The following is a 22,719-nucleotide window of genomic DNA, read 5'->3' as shown; positions in this document are numbered from 1 at the left end:
GGGGTTGAATACTTATTGACTCAAGACATTTCAGCTTAAAAAACAAAAATACAATGCAAAATGTTTTATAAACAAAATTCCACTTTGACATTATGGGGAATTGTGTGTAGATCAGTGACACAAAATCTAAATTTAATCAATTTTAAATTCAGGCTATAACACAACAAAATTAGGGAAAAGTAAAGGGGTGTGAATACTTTCTGACATTTTAAAAATTATTTTCAGAAAAAAATGATTTTTGGAATGCTGCTTGAAATGTATTCACAATTACATTAGGAACAGTCATTCAGAATATTGTAAAAAATAAAATAAAAAAAGAGAACTTTGTTTGTGGCAAAGATGCCAATGAGACTAAGCACACTGCTCAGTGCAGCGACAAACCACATGGGCTTCTGCAGTCTCCCTTAGGTCCACACTCTTATCATAGATGTTCCTCAGACCTTCGGAGCCATTCATGTTGTAATCTGGAATAGGAAAGAAAATAAGGAATTAGGATCTGCAGATGAGTATTCATTGACTACATAAGATACAGTTTGGTATCTTCAGTAAAACAGTTTCGTAGACTCACCGGTGGGGAGGCAGTGGAAACCGATGGTGACAGGGGTGGTCCTCACTGGGAGGCAGCCAGGCAGACAGCGCAGCACAGGTTCAACAGAGTAGCATTTGGACTCCTTGCCATCAACAATCACCTGCTTCTCCAGCTTCACAGACTCGAGCTTCATGCGACATTCTGGGATAGATGGGTACAGTAATATGTTAACTAAATTAACTGACATTTGTTAAAGTGATGCAGCATAGGCAGTAGGCTAAGATTTACCAGATTTGTCACGGCAACTCTCAGAAGGAAGCACCCAGGAATGGGCGAAGCTGACTGGGCTCTTGGTCAGGCGTCCACTGGGTGTACGGTATTCCTGTCTGACTTCTCCATCAGCCTTTCCACAGATTCCACAGGTCTGTCCCTTCATCCAGTCCACAACTTGAACCTGAGTGCCAAGGATCAAACAGGGAATTAGCCAGGCTCTATTTCATGTCTTGGCCCTCCTTTATAATACACTTCCCACTGGGCACACACTCGTTGAATCAACGTAATTTGTCAACATATTGTGACGTGGAATCTACGTGGAAAACACACTGGATTTGAAAAAGGTCATCAACGTGATCTGTTGTTTTGAGGGTGAAATTTCAACCACAGGATTATGTCATCATGGTAATCACATTTCAGTATAGACAAACCTTGTATTATAACATATGTTGAATTTGAACCTTTAAAACAACGTCAGATCTTCAACGTTATATCCACTATCACAAGAAAAAAAATAGGCTGGGCAGCACCTCCTACTGGAGAATTGATCTATCTACAGCTACCTTTGGTCTCCCATCCAGGGTTTTAAGCCCAGCCCTGCTTAGCTAGGATATTTGTCACTGACTATTACCAATGTTCTATCGTCAGAATAATTTTTTGAGAGATCTCCATTTAAAACTACCAGTAAATAGATTCACTGTTGCTATCAAAGTTATTCCAAAGGGTAGGTTTAACAGAACAAATGAAATGTGACCACAGTTTATCACTCATATATTATCAATGATGCTATTTAGGCCTATATAGCATTTATAGTCATCAACAGGTATTGTTTCAATTCCACCCAAAAATCAACTAAAAATAGACAATGCAATAGGCCTAGAGTTTTCAAACGCTGATATTGAATTGTGTTTGGTTGTCAACACAACCAAATTTCCACATTTGAAGGAGATGTATCTCCTGCTTGGATAGTTCCATCTGTGCCACTCACTTAGTCTGGCTTTAATTCCAGTTTGTCTACAAATTAATAATTGATATGTTGGATTCATGTCTCCATCTCAACCAAAACTCAAAGTTAAAGAATAGGACTAAATCAAATCAAACTTTATTTAACCTTTTCACGTGTGAGTTCCAAATATCTCTAACGGTCACCCCAGCGTGAGTTTATTTATGCGCGTTATGTCAGAATGCACTCACTGTTCCAAAATGTGATTGTTCCGCAGCAGGACAGCTAACCCGCGTTGCCCTAAAACCTGCTAATTATCTATAGGCTAAGTTTCAACTTGTCAAGTTCAAATTATTTTCTAACAAGTTTTTTTTAGGTGTGTTCCACCTCCTCATTAATTCACATAAGAAGTAGTCAATTTCACTGTTGTGGACAATTTATGTTTGAGGCTTTACTGAGCCGGACAAACTTTTCTCTTCAACGAGAGCCCAAGCACTTCCCCAGATGTTTCCCTAGATCAAGTATGAAGACATTGCGCATCTGTAGTCAGAACAGGCCTTGCACTAACTTTTTCCCCCTGGCACATTTTCAGGCTGGCGCTCGCATTGCCTTCATTGTTGTTTACCTTACAAATAATAACTTTGGACATGTGTGCGTTCCTATCAAAGTATTATTTTCAGTATATCGTGTTGTCGTTTCTACTGTATATATGTATGGAGCATAATGTATTTACTGTTTTATTCACGTTTTCAAGTACTGGTGACAAATCATGCATTCCGATTGTAATGGACACATATGACGTGTGTAAAATACTTTTTTGAAGGTTGTACTGATTATGATGAGCTAATGCTAAGCTATTTTCCAGCTATGTGTGGTGCCATGTTTGTTGACATCATACAATGCATTCTGGTTGTCACATAAGCGTCTGTCAGACCAAAGATGTTATAACAAGGGATAGTTCATTCGACTGACTTATGGCGCTTTCAAGACAACTGGGAACTCGGAAAGATACGAGGTCAAATCATGACGTCAATGACATTCAGGTCGGAAGGTCGGAGCTCTAGAAAGAGGCCCGAGTTCCCGAGTTGGAATTCCGAGTAGGATGACCGTTCAAAACGATTTCCCCCAATCGGAGCTTGTTCTTTCAGAGTTCCCAGTTGTCTTGAACGCACTGAAGTGGAATTCAGAGATTTCCCAGTTCCCAGTTGTTTTGAACGCAGCATCAGATTGTAACTATGGTACCTCAGGGTTGCCAGCTCAGACTCCCCTTTCCAGGGGTTTTATTTTTATTTAGCGTATGAACTTCTCCTGTGTTTGACCCCCATTTATTGATAAATCACCAATCATAGTAATATTTCCTGCATCATATCCCCCATGATACCTTCCCCAATTTCTACCTCCCATGGACTTAAAAAATAATAATAAATGAACCCCGCCTCAAACCCCCCTAAATGGTTTCATCCCTGTTTAGCTTTCGTGCTACAGTTAGGCTAGGCAGTAGGCTTGTATTTGGGGGTGATGATCTGTGAGGTGATAACATTTTATTTGCTTTGTGATTTGTCAAAAACGGTAAACGACGTGTCAAGTCATGTGCTCCGGCTCTTGTATACACTGTAACAAGTACATAGAAGATTTGTAATATGCTGAAAAGTGGACAAACTAAGTTAATATTTTTCAGGCAATGGGCGCAGCCATCTTTGACTTTGTTTATGTGCATCTTATAGTGAATGGCATTCTGGGAGTAGGGAGTTTTTACTTGTCAAACATAAACAAACATGGCTGCCTTCATAAAGAATGTAGCTGCTGTTAGCTTAGCTGACACGCATCTCTTTTCTAAACAATATTACATTTCTCCCAAGTGCTCACCAGAGATCTAGCTGTTAGGTCGCTAACTTATGTTGGGTTTTTTGTCAGCGCAACCTGTTATTTAGACTGGTTTATGGAATGAGTTTCTTGAAATGTTCCGTATTGACTGACATTCATGTCTTAAAGCAATGATGGACTGTCATTTCTCTTTGCTTATTTGAGCTGTTAATATGGACTTGGTATTTTACCAAATAGGGCTATCATCTGTAATCCCCCCCCTACCTTGTCACAACACAATTGATAGGCTCAAAGGCATTAAGAAGGAAATCAATTCCACATATTAACTTTTAAGAAGGCACACCTGTTAATTTAAATGCATTCCAGGTGACTACCTCATGAAGCTGGTTGAGAGAATGCCAAGAGTGTGCAAAGCTGTCATCAAGGCAAAGGGTGGCTATTTGAAGAATCTCAAATATAAAATATATTTTGATTTGCATAACACTTTTTTGTTTACTACATGATTCCATATGTGTTATTTCATAGTTTTGATGTCTTCACTATTTTTCTACAATGTAGAAAATAGTAAAAATAAAGAAAAACTCTTGAATGAGTAGGTGTTCTAAAACTTTTGACCGGTAGTGTATGTTCTGTTGCTACTGTTCCAATCACATATTTGTGATGGAACGCTGCAGGGACCAGTCAACAATGATTACAAATATGTGATCGTACGCGTCAAAGGGTTAATGTGTATTTAAAGTTTGATTTGATTTAGTCTATTCTTTAACTTAGATTTTTGGTCCAGTGGAAGAACACATGATTTTAAACTTTTACTCACCTTCCATGTATTCTTATCAAAGTAAACCTCCTGGAGACCATGGCTAGGGGCGTAGAGAGACAGGCCCTGAGCTTTCCGTCTGATCTGGATGGCACCTACAAGCAAGAAGAGGACAATCGTTTTGAGTTTTTGTGAAATTCATTGAAAAACTCAACACACTGCATAATTTCATGTGAAAATAGATGGTTTTGATTTTATAAGGCAGAATGAGAAACCTCTGGGATGCTGGTATGTGAGGTTGTTGATGGGAACTTCCATTCCATTGACCTTCACCAATACATCATTGTCCTTGGGGTACAGGTCAATATCACTGGAAGAGGTCAAATACATGATTTAAAACATTGTCAATTGTAATAATCCTAAAAAGGGAATGCAATTCCAAATGGAGCTCAGAAAACTACAGTGCAACTGTCTGCCAAAGATGAGAAGGCCTTTCAAAATGTATTCCTATGGCTTAGCATTTTTTTATGCTCCAAGGCACAGAGTAAAGTCCTGCACGGGTCAGTTTTTGAGAGCCGCACCGGCCCCGCGCCGGCCACATAAATTCCGAGCCCCACCCGATATCCAACATCAGGACAGATTTTTTCTCTGCAGCATAGAATTATTCCAAAAGCCGATTCGTGACCCGCCAAATAACATCAATTTATTTGTCAGTATGTCTGTTCAACATTTGGATAAAAGGAAACCATGGCATGGATTTAGAATGATTAATTAAGCCTTCTAATTAGCCTTCTTCTTACCTAATGAAAGCCTATAGCCGACATAACAAAACAGTACCTTTACGTTCAATATTGTTTAGATAATCAAATAGTTTAATTGAAACTTAAACAATTCCCAGAATCAAATAGGCTATAGGCTGCAAAAATAGCCTACATTTATTTAGTAGGCTATTAGCTACTCAAACTTTTACCAGCCTCGCAGGTTTAAACGTTATATGGCCTGTGTATGGTCTAAATGAAAGAAAGCCTGAATTAATGTAATAATTAACTGATAATTAACTGAATTATCGTAAACAATACGTGCTTGCACTTTGGCAGGCTGTGTATACATCTACCTGGTTGATGTCTTCCTTATCCACAATGACTCCAAAATCCTTCCAAACCGGGGATTTCACTCTCGCAGCACCTGTTTCCACGATGGTGTATTTCACCATCCTAACCTTTCATTTTATTTCCCCTGTTACATTAGCCATTGTCGCGTGAGCTAGGAGTCATGGAGGATAAACTTGCCAATGTATTGTCGCTTGGCGGAAGGGAACATAAGCTCTGCACGTGGACAAATGAAATGTTTCAGCATCACATAAATAGGCCTACTAATAATATGGACAGGTCCCTGCTCCACTCTCTCGCTGCATGACTGGTAGCCTAGGCTATGTCTGCCTCACCGCTCACATAGCTTAGTGGAATTCTCAACACAATTCAACACAACAAGCTCCTGGGTTTGTAAAAAAATATATCGACCCGCAATATAATTGTTCTGAACCGCGAGCCGAGCCGCGGGTTGAAATAATGTTTTCAATCCACCAGCCAGCAGATTTTTTTTAGGGTCAAGTGCGGGGAACTGTGGGTATTCGACCTGATACAGGACTCTAGCACAGAGCACCTATTTTTATTGCATTGGATGATCTTCCACAGTATTTTTTTTTTTTTTTACAATTGTATACAAAAAGCATATCTTTGATGTACTCACATGTCAGAGATTTTCACATTGATATGGTTTTGTTCATAGAGGTTATCCTTCTTCAGCAGAACCATGAATTTGAGCTCTGAGGTGCAATCCTGAGCCAAAACTTGGTAGCAGGAGAGGGGCATCTCGTTTTTGTATCTCTTGTTGTTGAATGTGGTCAGTGTATCTCTGACCATGCTGCATTCAACTAGAGTCAAGAAAAATATTAATCATAACCCCATTCATTACACAGCTTCAAGTAAAATTAGTAAGTTAGCGTTGTCTCTTCTCACCTGCGCTGGCTTTGGAAAACATGTAGTAGATCTGGTCAGCGACATTCAGCTCTTTAGCAGTAGCTCCAATGGGCAGAGCAATGGGGAGAGCCAAGGCCTGTTTGTACACTGTCCTCTGTAATAATTTAGATTTAAATAGCAATGGTCATCAAAATTGTTAAAAGGTTCTAAAAACATTTTTTATAAATGGATGAAGATGCGCCAAACTTTTAGAATTTTTAAAATCCATCAGATATTGACTGAATTATAGCACATCAAACATTTTACTGGCATGGACAAATAATGGGATTTTGGTGGGAATTCAGTTATTCAATTTTTTGTAAAATTTCACTCATATATACATTTTCTTATTTTATCAGATATTTTTTTATATATTTAAAAAAGCAGGGTTGCAACTACCAAACACTCTCTCTGTCTACCCTACCAGAACTCACCTGCTCTGTCTAGACTGCCTCATTAATTACTGTTGTCACGTTCTTTTGCATAATTCAACAAGTGTCAATAGCAGGATACCCTTGGATTAAATATCAACAACCTTGGCTCTAGATTACACCTACTGTATCTAAACATATTTTACCTTGTTTGCGAGATCAGACATAATATCACTAGTGTTCATTTTAGGAAGATGCTTTCATTTCAACGCATCTAAATTGTTAACATTTCAACTGTATTAATATAAAAAAATAAAATCTGTCAGTTTAAGCTAGAGATATCTATTTTTTTTGGGATGCGTCTCAATCCACTGCATCTGCCGATGTCGCACTTCCGCATCTGCAGTGAAAGGTGACAAAGCTAGAGTTTTGCTCTACAACCCCCACAAGCGTCTTGGGACTTGTCTGAAGTCGGTACAGCCGATCTGCCAACTTCTTTAGCGTCTGAACAGTTTGGGCTACACACTAATATGACCCTTCTGTGGAAAGGTGAGACACTCACGAACACGTACATGTCAGTTTTGCTCTAGGACGCCCACAGGCCTCACAAGACTCGTCTGAAGGTCCCCCGGTAACGGTTGAAAAAATGAATGGTATACAGTGAGGGAAAAAAGTATTTGATCCCCTGCTGATTTTGTACGTTTGCCCACTGACAAAGAAATGATCAGTCTATAATTTTAATGGTAGGTTTATTTGAACAGTGAGAGACAGAATAACAACAAACAAATCCAGAAAAACGCATGTAAAAAATGTTATAAATTGATTTGCATTTTAATGAGGGAAACTTCCTTTAGATTTTTAGGGGGGATTATCTGTTGTTCCATGTAGTGAATCTGTTACTCAATGTGTTTGTATGGGCTAATAGAAGTAAGGCCAAATAAAAATGTAGTCATATATATATATATATATATATATATATATATATATATATATATATATATTTATACTTCAAGGGGTCTTAAAATTCAAAATCAAATAGCTAAATAATCCTTGGTATGACTTTCTTAAAACATTTTGTTTATTTATTTATTTTTACCCCTTTTTCGTGATATCCAATTGTGACCGACCAGCTCCATTTGGTCTTATGTAGCAAAATGTGAAATTGTATTTTTTACATTGGATAATTTATTTTTATTTTTTATTTTTACCTTTATTTAACTAGGCAAGTCAGTTAAGAACACATTCTTATTTACAATGGCGGCCTACACCGGCCAAACCCGGATGACGCTGGGCCAATTGTGCGCCACCCTGTGGGACTCCCAGTCACGGCCGGTTGTGATACAGCCTGGAATCAAACCAGGGGGTCTGTAGTGACGCCTCAAGCACTGAGATGCAGTGCCTTAGACCGCTGCGCCACTCGGGAGCCCAAGTGGATAAAAGTAGAGACTCAGAGCAAGAAAATTGTATATCATACACTACAGTTGAGGAACAATGGGAAAGTAATTCTACTTTGAAAGTTGGTCAACTTGTAACCTCACTTTTGAGAAAATGGCCTTTGATTGTAATAATAATAATAATATGCCATTTAGCAGATGTTTTGGTACTCCCACTGGAGAGCTCTTTGTCTACACCCATTCAGCATTGTTTACACCCTCTTAAGCTATAGCCCCGCCCGTAAACTCAGAGTGTTGTCAGATTGTCAGTTCGTAAATTCAGAGCGTTTCGCTCTCGGAGTGTTCAGAGCGCACACTGGACGCACTGGCCGAGGAGTAGGGTTGATCCGAGCGTTCTGTCCTAACAACAGCAGTCAAGTACCCAAGCTAACTGGCTAACGTTGGCTAGCTTGCTAGCTACTTCCAGACACAAATGAACAGCTCACTCTGACCATTTTACTCGCCCTAGCAGAGCTGGTTAGGCTGTTTTTATGTTATCCAGAGCATTGGTGACTGCAACTGTGCTGCTGGCAACAATTGAATTACGCTTTTTTGCCAACGTATTCAACATATTCAACGGGTGTTGAGCGTTCGTAAATTTGTCAGTTATTCTTCGCTCTGGCACACTCAGATGAGAGTGCTCTGAAATCGGAGTAGATAGCCAGAGGGAATTTACCAACTACGTCTATCAACAGTTGTCGCATTGACATCATTAACATTCTATTGAAATGGTTACTTGCATAGTGTAGTCTTTTGTTAAAACAATTAACCATAATCCCAACTCATGATGTTACTACCCTGCATTAATCTGCAGGTAGCTAACCAACCAGGTTCAATGTTAGCTAGCTAACATTAGGCTATAACTAGCAAAGCAAATGGTTCTGAAATATGAATATTATTACTACACAGGTCATACACGTAACGTTAGCTAGCGAGCTAACAGTCAACTTTAACTTGAAATGAAAACGACTTTCTGACAAAATTTGAAATGTGTAATATCTGAAAATGTAGCTAGCTAGACTATTTTACCCGTATACATAGATGGACGCTTCTCCCTCTCTGTCACGGATGCCATGGTTGCCCTTAGATGGAAGATGTAATCCGGACACAGGTGTTTTCTCCATCTCCTTAGCTATCATACTCTAATTCTACTGATTTCAAAACACAATCTCTTGGCATATCCAGGCCACTCATTATCTCAGCCAATCATGGCTAGCGGGAAGGTTGCTGTCTTTTCTGTGGCTAAACCAACTAGGCTCGTAATTTAACTCGGGAGGCCTAAAACAATTCCATATAGCTTAGTAGACCCCCCTCCCCCAGCTTAGACAGGGCTTAGTCTGTAGAAGGTGTATGTATTAAATTATTTGTTTTTTCAATTCCACAAAAAATGAACACACATCAAAATAAATTGATGTTTTTTTTATTTCTTGTGATGTAAGTGTTGAGATTAAATCCCTGATGAAGCTTTAGCGTTCTTATAAATGCAACGGAAAGCCAATGTATTCCATTGAGCATTTCAACCAGTACTGGGGTGTGTTTGACAGGTCATTACAAACATTTCAGCGGTCGTAATGTTAACAGGAAAAAACTAGTATAAAAGAGTCACAGGAGTAAAATAAAAGCAATCAATCCAGTGAGATTTAAGTGACAAGTAGATTTTGCACCCCTCAAACACAGGATATAGATGGCTGAAAAAGGCAGATCCTCAGGTGGGCGGGGCATGCGCATTGCTAATTTAAATAATCAGAGAGTGAAGGGAAAAGAGTAAACCAGTAAAAAAAAAGAAGTAGGCCTAAGACTACTCACCTTTGGTGTTTTCAGAATGACATTCAGGGTTCTCTCGGAAGCAACAGCCACATTCAATTTGATTTGCTTAACACTGTTCTTGGCTCTTGCCTGGCTCAGTCCTGCATAGAGAGCAGCACTAGGGAGGTACTCAGCCAACCTGAATTGTGAAGCAAAACATTTCAAATGCATTTTTATTTATTGTATTGACTTATATAAATAGGAAATGTAACACTATTTCATACAGTTTAGTAAATACTAGCACAATGTAAAGCCTAGAAATGAGTCTTCATAGTGAAGTTAGTTACTGTACTTCTTTGCATAGCGCTTCAGTCCGCTGGGAAGTTTGTCCCATGTCAGCTTCACTCGGAATGCAGGGTCTGGTCCCACAAGACCGGTCTCTGCTGTGATCTCAGTCTCAAATTCCTTGCATTCTACTCCCCAGGCAAACTTAGCCTGAGACAAAAACAAACTTAAGTTTGTTTCTTTCATCATGTTGGTTATGACCTCAAGCAGTACAAACTGGTGTACTGCGACATTACAGTACAGTGGCATTGGAGACATGGCCTTTAGTCTTACCATAACTTTGTGGTTGCTTAGAAGAACACCGTCAGCACAAATTCTCCAGTTGTCCTTGGGAGCAAGGTTAGCCAGGATGATTTGCAACCTGGAATTAGCTTTGTCCAAATAAGCAGCAATCTGGTATCCCTGCAGTTCATTGTCAGCTCTCACTGCACGGATGAGGATGGTCACTGCTGGGGCAACAGCATTACCAAGGTATTTGGCCTGAAAATACAGTGTTAAAGTTAATGAATCCTTGTATTCTCTCCCATTGACACCAACAGAGATTAATTATACCCGGCCTTAGTTGTGATATTAAAGTTTCACCTGTTTGTAGATGGCCTCAAAGCTGGAGGCGCTGCTTATGCTGGAGGCTCTTGCCTTAGAGATTGGATGCTGAATGCAAAATAAGCATACCAACTCAGGTTTAATATAACCAAGCATCACTAATAGCTGCACATATTGTACAGTATATGCACTACATAAACATTACCTGGTGAATATGGTTCTTGGCAAACTTCATGTCATAGACTTCCTGCTGTAATAGAAAGAGCAGTCAAAATAGAGTAGTTTAGGTAACTGCTTTTCTCTTTCAGTTGACTGTATTTCAATAAAATATTGTCTTGAAAGTTCTGCCTCACCCTTGAGATGCGGGAGCTGGAAGAGCGAGAGCTGGAAGAGCTGGACCTGGAGGAGATGGACTTAGAGGAGCTGGAAGAGCGGCTGCTAACTGATTTGCTGGAGCTCAGTTTGCTGCTTCTGCTTTTACTGCTGCTGCTGCTCTTGCGGCTGCTACGGATTTTCTTAGACCTTTTGCTGATTGGGGCCGCATTCACATCGATGATCTTGCTCTTGGCACGAGAAGAAGAAGAGGAGGAGGATTTGGAGGAAGAAGAGGATTTGGAGGAAGAGGAGGATTTAGAACGAAGGCTAGAGCGAGAACTGCTAGAGCGAGAGTTGCTGGAGTTGGAGGAAGATCTGGTGCTGTTCTTCAGACCAGGTACCAGGATTTTCTTGAGCTTTAACAGGACTGTTTTTCCGTCTGGAGCTTCCTCCTCTTCGGTCATGGTGATGACTTTGATGATCTTTTCTGCGGCCTTAGGTCCAACTTGTACTTCAATCTCCACTTTCTCAATGACTGGACCAGAAGCTGCCCACAAAGAGAAATAGATACAATTACTTTTAAGATAATAATTTATTATTATTACTATTATATCTTGTTGTATTGATAGTTGTGTATTGGATGTAAATCATAAATATACTGTATCTTGCCTGGTGACACATCAACAAGGACTGAGTGTTTCCCAATCAATGCATAGAGAGGAGAGTTTCTGATGAAGGCTGCGTTCTGAGATTCAATCTCAGCGCATGCCTTGATTCCGAAGAACTTAGATTTAGCACACATTTTCTTCTCCGCTTGGGCTTCAATAGCTCTCAACTTCTTGGGTAAGAAGTTGGAAGGCATATCATTGTAAATGAGTTCAGTTGACCTTGACTGAAAAAAATGACAAAACATAAAAGAGATTAGAGGTCATAAGTACAAGAAGAAATGTCTGCTGAAAAGTCAAAATATCATATTCATCTTACCAAACTACCAATCATGGAGGATGCAATCTTAGATGTGAATATCTCCTTTGACAGCTGTGCTACAGATTTGGCCGCAGGAATCATTGGTGTGAATTTTGCAGCTGCAAGGTCTTCCACGTTTCTTGCCAACGCAAGGGTCTCAACACTGTAGCAGTGGGAGACAATATAAACATGCTCCTTCAATTGAACCATAAAATATGTAATGCTAGTAAAATAATTGTACTGCCTCTTCTAGAAAAAGCTACATACTGTACAGATGCAATGTGATTAATGATCTGAACAGGCAAAGCCTCAATCTTGAAGTTGCCCTTGACAATGTCAAGTTTTGCTGTGAATCTGGCAGGGACAATTGTGTGGACTTCAGCTCTTGCCATAAGAGCAGCCTGGATGAAGGCAGTGTTCACTCCCATCACTGCAAATGTATGCATTGCAATGCTGAAAGAAGAAGAGACAGTTAATTTCTAAAACAACAGTAAGCTTCTTTCATCAGTAAAAATGATGTGATTAATTTCCCTTGGTGTGAACATGAGCTTATAAGTATGTACCTTGCTGTGAACTCGGCCTGCAGCTGAATGTCTGTCTTCATGAACTGTGCAACATGGAAGGTTTCAGGAAGAGGTGGAGACATGGTGGCTTTGACTGTGAAAATGGGAATGAAGAAATACAGCCAATGAGACTGAAACCCAAGAGTAATTAAAACTACAACAGCATTACTGCTGTATTACATTCTTGTTCTTGTGAACTTACCATTGACAGTTGCAATGGCAACAGCAGCAGTGTAGAAGCTGAGCTCCATGGGCACACCAACAGCAGTGGGAAATATGTGACGCACTTCGGCAGCCAGCAAAGGCTTAGCATACTGGAAAGCAACTCCAGACAGCAGTGCTCTCACGGCATTCTCTGCCTCTGCCTGAACAGCAGGTCCAGTTGCAAGCTGTAGAGAAACAAACATTGGTCAGCTACCTAGCTTTGATGACATAAGACAACTGTGAAAGTCAACTGTGGAAGAGGTTTAAAGGCCCAGTGCAGTCAAAACATGATTTTCCTGTGTTTAATATATATTTCCACACTGTGAGGTTGGAATAATACTGTGAAATTTTTAAAATTATGATAATGCACTTTTAGTGTAAGAGCTGTTTGAAAAGACCTACTGAAATTTAAACCTGTTTTGGTGGAATGGAGTTTTGGTCTGCCTGATGACATCACCAGACGGTTAATTAGTTTATAGACCAATAAGAAAGAGTTCCAAACCTCTCTGTCAATAACAGCTAGTTTTACGTTTTCCCCTCCCCAATCAGACAGTCCTAGCTACATTTTTGCTTGAGAAATTGCTTTTTGAAAACAATCACAGTAAGGCACTTAATTGTTACCCAGAAATGACTTGATATTGAGATAAAAACAGCTACATTGGATCTTTCAGAATTTCCAGCTAACCTGACGATAAAGGAGTATACAACATACATTAATTGCCTGTTCGATGATGGCCTTGTCGATGTTGGCGAAGGCAATTTCCTGTCCAAAGAACTTCACGTATACGGAAGCCAAAGGCTCGCTTGAAGGCAAGGACCTCCAGTCAGACAGCTGTGGATAGATTAGTAGAGCAAACCTGACTGATCAAATTCAAACTTCATTTAAAAAACATAATAATATAATAATGAAAACCTAATATATAATATTATTTGATTTTATTTAACCTTTATTTAACTAAGCAAGTCAGTTAAGAACACATTCTTATTTACAATGACGGCCTACCAAAAGGCAAAAGGCCTCCTGCGGGCACGGGGGCTGCGATTAAAAAAATAAATAAAAAATAGGACAAAACACACATCACGAGAAGAGAGACACCACAACACTACATAAAGAGAGACCTAGGACAACATAGCCTGGCAATAACACATGACAACATAGCATGGTAGCAACACAACACATGACAACATAGCATGGTAGCAACACAACATGACATTGATATAATCAATAATTTATTATTTAGAGATACATTTGTGAGATTAAAGGGGCAGTGCAGTCAAAAACACGATTTTCCTGTGTTAATAAACCAAAAACAAAGAGAGTTCGCTCTCTCCCAATAACAGCTAGAATGCTCGAATTAGGCTCCTCTTTCAGACCACTACCTGGCGCCAACGAAGATGACTAGCTCTTAGGAAACTTTGCAGTATTTTTGTTTTTTATGTATTATTTTGTACATTATTAGCTCAGAAAGTGTTTTGTATCATTATATACAGCCGGGGAAAACTATTGGATATCAGAGCGGCGGTAACACACCAGCATTACGACCAGGAATACGACTTTCCCGAAGCAGATCCTTTGTTTGCTCTCCCCAGGGACAACTGAACTGATTCCAGTGGCTGACCCAAAACATCACCGGCAGAGGAGAGGCACTCGGAGCGGCCTGCTGGTTCGACTTAGGAGGCGCGCACACCACCCACCGCTTCCAAGTATACTACTCGCTAATGTTCAGTCTTTGGTTAACAAGATCAACGAAGGCAAGGATTTCTTTCCAGAGAGACATCAAGGCCTGCAACATACTTTGTTTCACGGAAACATGGCTCTCTTGGGATATTCTGTCAAAATCGGTCCAGCCAGAGGGGTTCTCAGTTCATCGCGCAGACAGGAATAAATATCTCTCTGGGAAGCAGAAGGGTGGAGGTGTGTGTTTCATGATTAACGACTCATGGTGTAATTGTAGTAACATACAGGAACTCGAGTCCTTTTGTTCACCCGACCTAGAATATCTCACAATCAAATGCCGACCATATTATCTCGCAAGATCATTTTCTTCGGTTATAGTCACGGCCGTGTATATCCCCCCTCAAGCCGATACCACGACGGCCCTCAAAGAACTTCACTGGACTTTATGCAAACTGGAAACCACATATCCTGAGGCTGCATTTGTTGTAGCCGGGGATTTTAACAAAGCAAATTTGAGGACTAGGCTGCTGAAGTTATATCAACATATCGACTGTTGTACTCGCACTGCCAAAATCCTCGACTATTGCTATTCGAACTTCCGGGATGGTTATAAGGCCCCCCCCGCCCTCCTTTCGGCAAAACTGACCACGACTCCATTTTGCTCCTCCCTTCCTATAGGCAGAAACTCAAACAGGAAATACCCGTGCTAAGGACTATTCAACGCTGGTCTGACCAATCGGAATCCACGCTTCAAGTTGTTTTGATCACGCGGACTGGGATATGTTCCGGCTGGCCATCGAAAATAATTTTGACAAATACTCTGAAACGGTGACTGAGTTTATCAGGAAGTGTATAGGTGATTTTGTGTCCACTGTGACTATTAAAACCTACCCTAACCAGAAACCGTGGATAGATGGCAGCATTCGCGCCAATCTGAAAGTGCAAACCACCACATTCAACCATGGCAAGGTGATTGGGAATATGGCAGAATACAAACAGTGTAGCTACTCACTCCGCAAGGCAACTAAACTGGCAAAACATCAGTATAGAAACAAAGTGGAGTCGCAATTCAACGGCTCAGACACGAGACGTATGTGGCAGGGTCTACAGACAATCACGGACTACAAAAGGAAAACCAGCCACGTCGCCGACACCGACGTCTCGTTTCCAGACAAGCTAAACACCTTTTTCAACCGCTTTGAGGATAACACTACCAAGGACTGTGGCCTCTCCTTCTCCGTTGCCGACATGATTAAGACATTTAAGCATGTTAACCCCCGCAAGGCTGCCGGGCCAGACAGCATCCCTAGCCGCATCCTCAGAGCATGCACAGACCAGCTGGCTGGTGTGATAATGGACATATTCAATCTCTCCCTTTCCCAGTCTGCTGTTCCCACATGCTTCAAGATGGCCACCATTGTTCCTGTACCCAAGAAAGCAAAGGTAACTGAACTAAATGACTATCGCCCTGTACCACTCACCTCTGTCATCATGAAGTTCTTTGAGAGACTAGGCAAGGATCATATCACCTCTACCTTACCTGTCACCATAGACCCACTTCAATTTGATTACCGCCCCAATAGATCCACAGACGATGCAATAGCCATCACACTGCACACTGCCCTATCCCATCTGGACAAGAGGAATACCTATGTAAGAATGCTGTTCATTGACTATAGCTCACCATTAAACACCAAGCTCATCATCAAGCTCGAGGCCCTGGGTCTGAACCCCGCCCTGTGCAACTGGGTCCTGGACTTCCTGATGGGCCGCCCCCAGGTGGTGAAGGTTGGAAACAACATCTCCACTTCGCTGATCCTCAACACACTGGGGCCCCACAAAGGTGCGTGCTCAGCCCCCTCCTGTACTCCCTGTTCACCCATGACTGCGTGGCCAAGCATGCCTCCAACTCAATCATCAAGTTTGCAGACGACACAACAGTAGTAGGCTTGATTACCAACAATGATGAGACCGCCTACAGGGAGGAGGTGAGGGCTCTGGGAGTGTGGTGCCAGGAAAATAACCTCTCACTCAACGTCAACAAAACAAAGGAGATGATCGTGGACTTCAGGAAACAGCAGAGGGTGCACCCCCTATCCACATCGACGGGACCGCGGTGGAGAAGGTGGAAAGCTTCAAGTTCCTTGGCAAACACATCACCGACAAACTGAAATTGTCCACCCACGCAGACAATGTGGTGAAGAAGGCGCAACAGAGCCTCTTCAATCTCAAGAGGCTGAAGAAATTCGGCTTGGCACCTAAAACCCTCACAAACTTTTACAGATGCACAATTGAGAGCATCCTGTCGGGCTGTATCACCACCTGGTACGGCAACTGCACCGCCCGCAACTGCAGGGCTCTCCAGAGGGTGGTGCGGTCTGCCAAACGCATTATCGGGGGCAAACTACCCGCCCTCCAAGACACATACAGCACCCGATGTCACAGGAAGGCCAAAAAGATCATCAAGGACATCAACCACCCGAGCCACTGCCTGTTCACCCCGCTATCATCCAGAATGTGAGGTCAGTACAGGTGCATCAAAGCTGGGACCGAGAGAATGAAAAACAGCTTCTATCTCAAGGCCATCAGACTGTTAAATAGCCATCACTAGCACATTAGAAGCTGCTGCTGCCTATTGAAATCACTGGCCACTTCAAGAAATGGAACACTAGTCACTTTAATAATGTTTACAGTCACTTTAATAATGTTTACATATCTTGCACTACTCATCTCATATGTATGTACTGCATTCTATTCTATAATATTCTACTGTATCTTAGTCCATGCCGCTCTGTCATTGCTTGTCCATTTATGTATATTTTCTTAAATTCCATTCCTTACTAGTTTTGTGTGTATTAGGTATATGTTGTGAAATTGTTAGATATTACTTGTTAGATATTACTGCACTGTCGATGCTAGAAGCACAAGCATTTCACTACACCCACTATAACATCTGCTAAACACGTGTATGTGACAAATACAATTTGATATGATTTTATTTTATTTGACAGTCCTAGCAAAATTCATGCTTGAAAAATTGCATTTTGCAAAGAAGTTATTTTTGTTTATTTTTGACTATTTTAATTGACAACAATCACAGTAATGTACTTAATTGTTACCCAGAAATTATTTGATATTGTGATAAAAACGTCTGCATTGGACCTTTAAGTGATCCTTGATACTTACAGCCTTAATGGCACGCTTCATCTTGGTGATCCTGTCAAGATTTTCAGGAGCCTTGGGGATTTTCATAAGAGCCTCCTGGATTCCCTCAGTTCTCACTCCAATCTGAGAGACAAAGATTAAGCTTGCAAAGTTAAAAGAGGGTTTTGGAACCACTGAATCTTTATAAATTCAAGTAGTTTTGAATAACCATTTTTACCTCCAGAACATCAGCAGCTGTTCCAGCAAAGTAGGTGCGGGCTTTAGCCACAACAGCTCTGGGCAAAACGGTGGCAGCATCATTGATGTAGAAAGCACTGGCAGCAGCACCCATCATCAGAGGAGCTGAAGAAAGAAAACAATCATTAAGCCAACATATGAGAGAGAAACCATTGAGATTGTATTTCAGTTCATGAGACCCTTACAATGATAATAGTCCAGGTGGGTGGCTTTGCTGAAACGGAAGCTCAGTCTGTCTAATTTGGGGCTGAGGATCTTGACTGCAACATTGCAGGCAGCAGCACTAAAATGGGAAAATACAATGCAATTAGATTCAAATGCTGATGCAAATCTTGAAGATATGTATTGAGAAATTGAAGCGTGCTCTTACACTGAGGCAAAGTCAGGGGCGGTGCACTTGGTCATGGCCTTAATGAGAGAGTAGACAAAGCTAGCCACCTGCAGATTGGCTTCCTTTGTCACTGCATCAGCAAGAGTAGTTACCAGACCCATGGGGAGGTTTGTTTCGAAAAGCACAACGGTGGCAATCATACGGAGCTCTGGGTGGAGAGCCTTGTCCATGAACAACTGCACAGCAACTTCCTGGATCTAAAACACCCGAAGATAAAACGGTAAGTGGGATTGTTAACATGTCATAAGATGTGGTTGTGTGAACTGACAGAGAGGAGCAATGCTCACCATTCTGGGCTCTTTCTTGGCAATGTTCCTCATAGCCAAGATGGCATCAGCCTGAATTATCAGGGGCAGTGCAGCAGCAGCTGTTCCAAATCCAGGCAGGAGCTTCATGATTGGCTTAAGGCTAGCAGGATGGCCAGCATTACCCATAACTTTCAGAGCCATTGCGATTTCCTCAAAGTTGTTCTTAGCAATAGCCTCAACAAAAAGATTGTGGATGGGCTGTGGAGGTTGAAAGACCCATAAAGAGTTTAATTCTCATCCAATAAGTAATAACTGGAAGTGATGTGATTATGGGAAACATATTTTACCTTCAAAAGGTCAGCATGGCAGGTGGGATATGCAGCACAGTACTTGGAAATCATGGTACCATAACCAAGCATCGCAACCTCACGCAGAACTGGGTTTGCCTGAATCTTGTGGTTGAAAGCCAGGGTCTGGTGGTGCAGGAAGGATGGTTTTCAGTCATCTTAACCAGGATTCAAGAAGAAACCTAATTATAAGGTGAACCTACTTCAAAAAGCTTGATGGTCTCCACATCAGCAGTCACCATGTGCACAGCGGCCACCAGAGCTGGAGCAGCTTCAGCAATGGTAATGGGACCATCCACTAACTCCTCCTTGATAAATTTCAAAGTAACTGGAGTTCCAATGGCAGGGATAGCATCCAGAATCCAGTATCTGAAAAAGTGAATGTTTCACTTTAGTACAGTCACATTACATTCCTGTGCCTGTGTCTTTGTTCAGTGATATTTTTTTCCAAAAAATTATTTGAAAGTACCTGAAAGCTGGCTTGGCCTTAAACTGATTCCAGATGTCTTGAATACTTTCAAAGCTGGCCACACGCATGAGCTGGACAAGCTGAATAAACTTCTGAGGGGCATCGACATGGACCTTAGCCACATTGTATTTGACCAGATGGTTCAGAATGTCCACAATCTGATGACAGAAGCAATTTTTGAAACATTATCAGGAATTTAATTTGAGAAAGCATTACTCAAAATGTAACTCAAAATGTAACTCAGAGAAAGGGACTACTAGTAGTCATTGTACCTGAGCATGTGCGTTGCTGATTCTAAGGAGCTGAATAGGTGTCTGGAGAATCTCAGTGGCGAACTGATACTGAATGGATCCACGGTGAAGATATTCTGCTTTGATAGGCTCAACTGGGGTCTTTTTGATCTCAACGAAAGCAAAGGTTTGTCTGTAAACAGGCAATTTAAGCTCATTAAGAATTGTTGCTGTATACAGTATACAACATTCCATTATTTTACAAATCAGTGAACATACTTTGCTTCCATCTGGGCAGCGCCATTCATCTCATTGAAAGGTGAGAACTGATGGAGCTCAGTAACAGTGGCCTCCATGATGATAGCACCAGTGGCAGTGGGCTTCATGATGTAGTTGTAGGCGGCAGCTCCCCTTAGGTTCTTTCCTTTCTGTGTAGATAAAACATATTGTTAGTGATATTGTTATTGGGCTAGAATATCTGTAGTAATTTCCACTAAAGCCAACAATGAGTTACATTGGCTCCTACCTGCTGGCACTCAACACAGTTCTCTGTGTAAGCCAGACCAAACTCTTTTATGATTCTCTCCTGGCAGTGATTCAGATCCTTGGTCTTGGTCAAATGGATGTACCCGGTCTTGGCATCTTCACTGATCACATAGTGGGTCTTGCACACTCCCTGAGCTCCAGCCTAGGTAATACAAATGAGAGCATGAGTGAGAAGATCAGACATTAATCATGGAAAGATATGTATGCGAATATGAAAAGATACAACTCTTACCTCCTGCATCTCATAGACGTTCTGTGTCTTCTTGATGTTGAGCTGAAGGATGTTCAAGATACCTCTATGGATATTTAGCACTGTTTCAGAGACACCAGTGGGGGCAAATACCTTACCCACAACACCATTGGCATACTCAAACTTGATTGGAGTCAAGAGCTGAGCAGCCAGGGCTGAAGTGAGCTTTGAAGCTGGGACAAAAGGATCTTTGGGCCAAACACCACTGTACTCAAAGATCTCAGGGTCCACGAGCTACAAGGAGAGATCAATATATTAGTCATTGTAGTGGACAATGCATTTAGATATGTTATGTATGTGAACTTGATGTGTAGCCTTATACCTTCAGCATGTAGATAGTTGGGGCAATTGCACTGATGAGAACTTTGCTGATTACTTTTATTCCTGCTCTGGACAAACCCTCTTCAGGTAGACCGCCCAGGAGCAGTGCCTCATACTTGTACACATAGGTCTTACTGGCTTCAAATTCAGGGGCTGTAAACAAGAATTTAGAGAGTTGTTAGTCATGTGTACATTTATTTTCAAAAATTCTGTCTTGCGCTTAAAATGTGTAAAATGTTGTAATGTAGCATCATTTACCAAAGTTAACATGTTGACTCGCTATATAGATGGAAAGAAAAAGTAAGTCATTATTCAGTTTGCATTCACTTCCAACTATGTCAAATGAATCAGAATGGCAAAATTACATTTCTTTTAAAATTATATGATCTAAAAAGCAAGTCTGAAATAATCTGAAATGTACTCACCCACAAGAGCTAGAGTCAGCGCAAAGACAACTGCTTTCATGGTCAGTGGGATGTGAGGAAAAACATTCCCAGACAGCCTTTTAAAGCTAAACTTTTGCTGATAATGCCTGTGTCATAAATATATAATTAACAAATGGACAGCATTGCCAAGTAGTTATTTTGTTATTTGGCTCAGATTGAAGAAATTAGACAATCTGACTGAGGAACAGGATGAGAGATGTCACAAACCCATAAGGTTAGGTTAACCCGGCCTTTCATATCTGCTTCTCTGTGTTGAAAAGATCAATGTCCAACCTACAAAAAAAAACATGTCGCTCTCCTTTCCAATTACATGTACTTTTATCTTAATATATTCCTGACAATACCCATTTTTATGTCCTCACTTATTTTATTTGAATTGTTAGTTACAAAACTAACTTAGGAGACGTTATCTGTAGTGACATTGTCAGATTGCTTACTCTTAATTAACAGCATAATTCACATCTAAATGTATCACATGATTATGTTAATATTCTGATGTTATGCTATGAACAATTTTCATAACTGTAATATTTAGTCTTAAAATGGTCAAATCAATTAAATTACATAAATAGTGACCACAGGCATCCAGCATTTTCACATACAAACACAATTTGGCATGATTGATTACTTTATAACACAGACTATCATTGAGCTAAAGATAAGTATTTTACTTTTCATAATTCAACTTCAAATTGCAACACTTTCAGCAAACACCCACACTATGTCTCCTATCATGTGAATAAACAGGGTGTGTCAACCTGCCACTAATATGTCACTTGGTTCTGACCTGACCATCATTCAAACACATTTTTGTCAACTTGTCCTTTAAAATAGATCCAAGGTGATCAATGGTCAAATTCGCTGCTCATTCTTCTAAAGGTCACATGAGGGACCAGTGTGGTTTCTGTATTTTCATTAAGAATTTACAATTCTAATATTTATTTAATGTAAATAACTTTGGTTCACATACTTCAATCACATGAATGGATTTCATCCAAAGTGGATAATGTCATGCAACAATGTACACTACCGGTCAGAAGTTTTAGAACACCTACTCATTCAAGGGTTTTTCTTTATTTTTACTATTTTCTACATTGTAGAATAATAGTGAAAACATCAAAACTATGAAATAACACATATGGAATCATGTAGTAACCAAAAAAGTGTTAAACAAATCAAAATATATTTTATATTTGAGATTCTTCAAATAGCCACCCTTTGCCTTGATGACAGCTTTGCACACTCTTGGCATTCTCTCTTCATGAGGTAGTCACCTGGAATGCATTTCAATTAACAGGTGTGCCTTCTTAAAAGTTAATTTGTGGAATATCTTTCCTTCTTAATGCATTTGAGCCAATCAGTTGTGTTGTGACAAGGTAGGGGGGTATACAGAAGATAGCCCTATTTGGTAAAAGACCAAGTCCATATTGAAGAACAGCTGATATAAGCAAAGAGAAATGACAGTCCATCATTACTTTAAGACATATAAGTATATATGGAACATTTCAATAACTTTGAAAGTTTATTCAAGTGCAGTCGCAAAAACCATCAAGCGCTATGA

The 22,719-nt window shown here is 40.5% G+C and overlaps 1 protein-coding gene across 2 annotated transcripts; it reads right to left on the bottom strand.

Annotated features, from left to right (window-relative positions):
* Positions 1-232: 232 nt before the first annotated feature.
* Positions 233-21,214, bottom strand: LOC121533794 (vitellogenin-like). Of its 2 annotated transcripts, none has more exons than XM_041840040.2 (34): positions 21,138-21,214; positions 20,971-20,991; positions 20,714-20,865; positions 20,374-20,625; positions 20,122-20,283; positions 19,875-20,023; positions 19,638-19,788; positions 19,366-19,523; positions 19,100-19,265; positions 18,897-19,022; positions 18,589-18,807; positions 18,281-18,498; positions 18,096-18,193; positions 17,891-18,015; positions 17,695-17,796; positions 13,543-13,662; positions 12,829-13,015; positions 12,627-12,720; positions 12,331-12,516; positions 12,082-12,226; positions 11,767-11,989; positions 11,136-11,644; positions 10,988-11,032; positions 10,822-10,890; positions 10,513-10,719; positions 10,247-10,389; positions 9,955-10,093; positions 6,345-6,459; positions 6,076-6,259; positions 4,602-4,696; positions 4,387-4,481; positions 818-983; positions 569-730; positions 233-464 (listed from the first exon to the last, which is right to left on the bottom strand). In XM_041840040.2, exons 1-34 carry the CDS (start codon positions 21,175-21,177, stop codon positions 352-354), a joined length of 5,136 nt encoding a protein of 1,711 aa, XP_041695974.2. In that variant the 5' UTR covers positions 21,178-21,214; the 3' UTR covers positions 233-351. The 2 variants fall into 2 exon arrangements, with proteins under 2 accessions (XP_041695974.2, XP_041695975.2); XM_041840041.2 differs by having other exon boundaries at positions 10,988-11,029.
* Positions 21,215-22,719: the final 1,505 nt, after the last annotated feature.

The sequence above is a fragment of the Coregonus clupeaformis genome, chromosome 18, assembly GCF_020615455.1.
Source record: "Coregonus clupeaformis isolate EN_2021a chromosome 18, ASM2061545v1, whole genome shotgun sequence".
Lineage (NCBI taxonomy): Eukaryota > Metazoa > Chordata > Actinopteri > Salmoniformes > Salmonidae > Coregonus > Coregonus clupeaformis.
The sequence above is the reverse complement of the archived record's forward strand: the minus strand, read 5'-3'. Positions and strand labels throughout refer to the sequence as shown.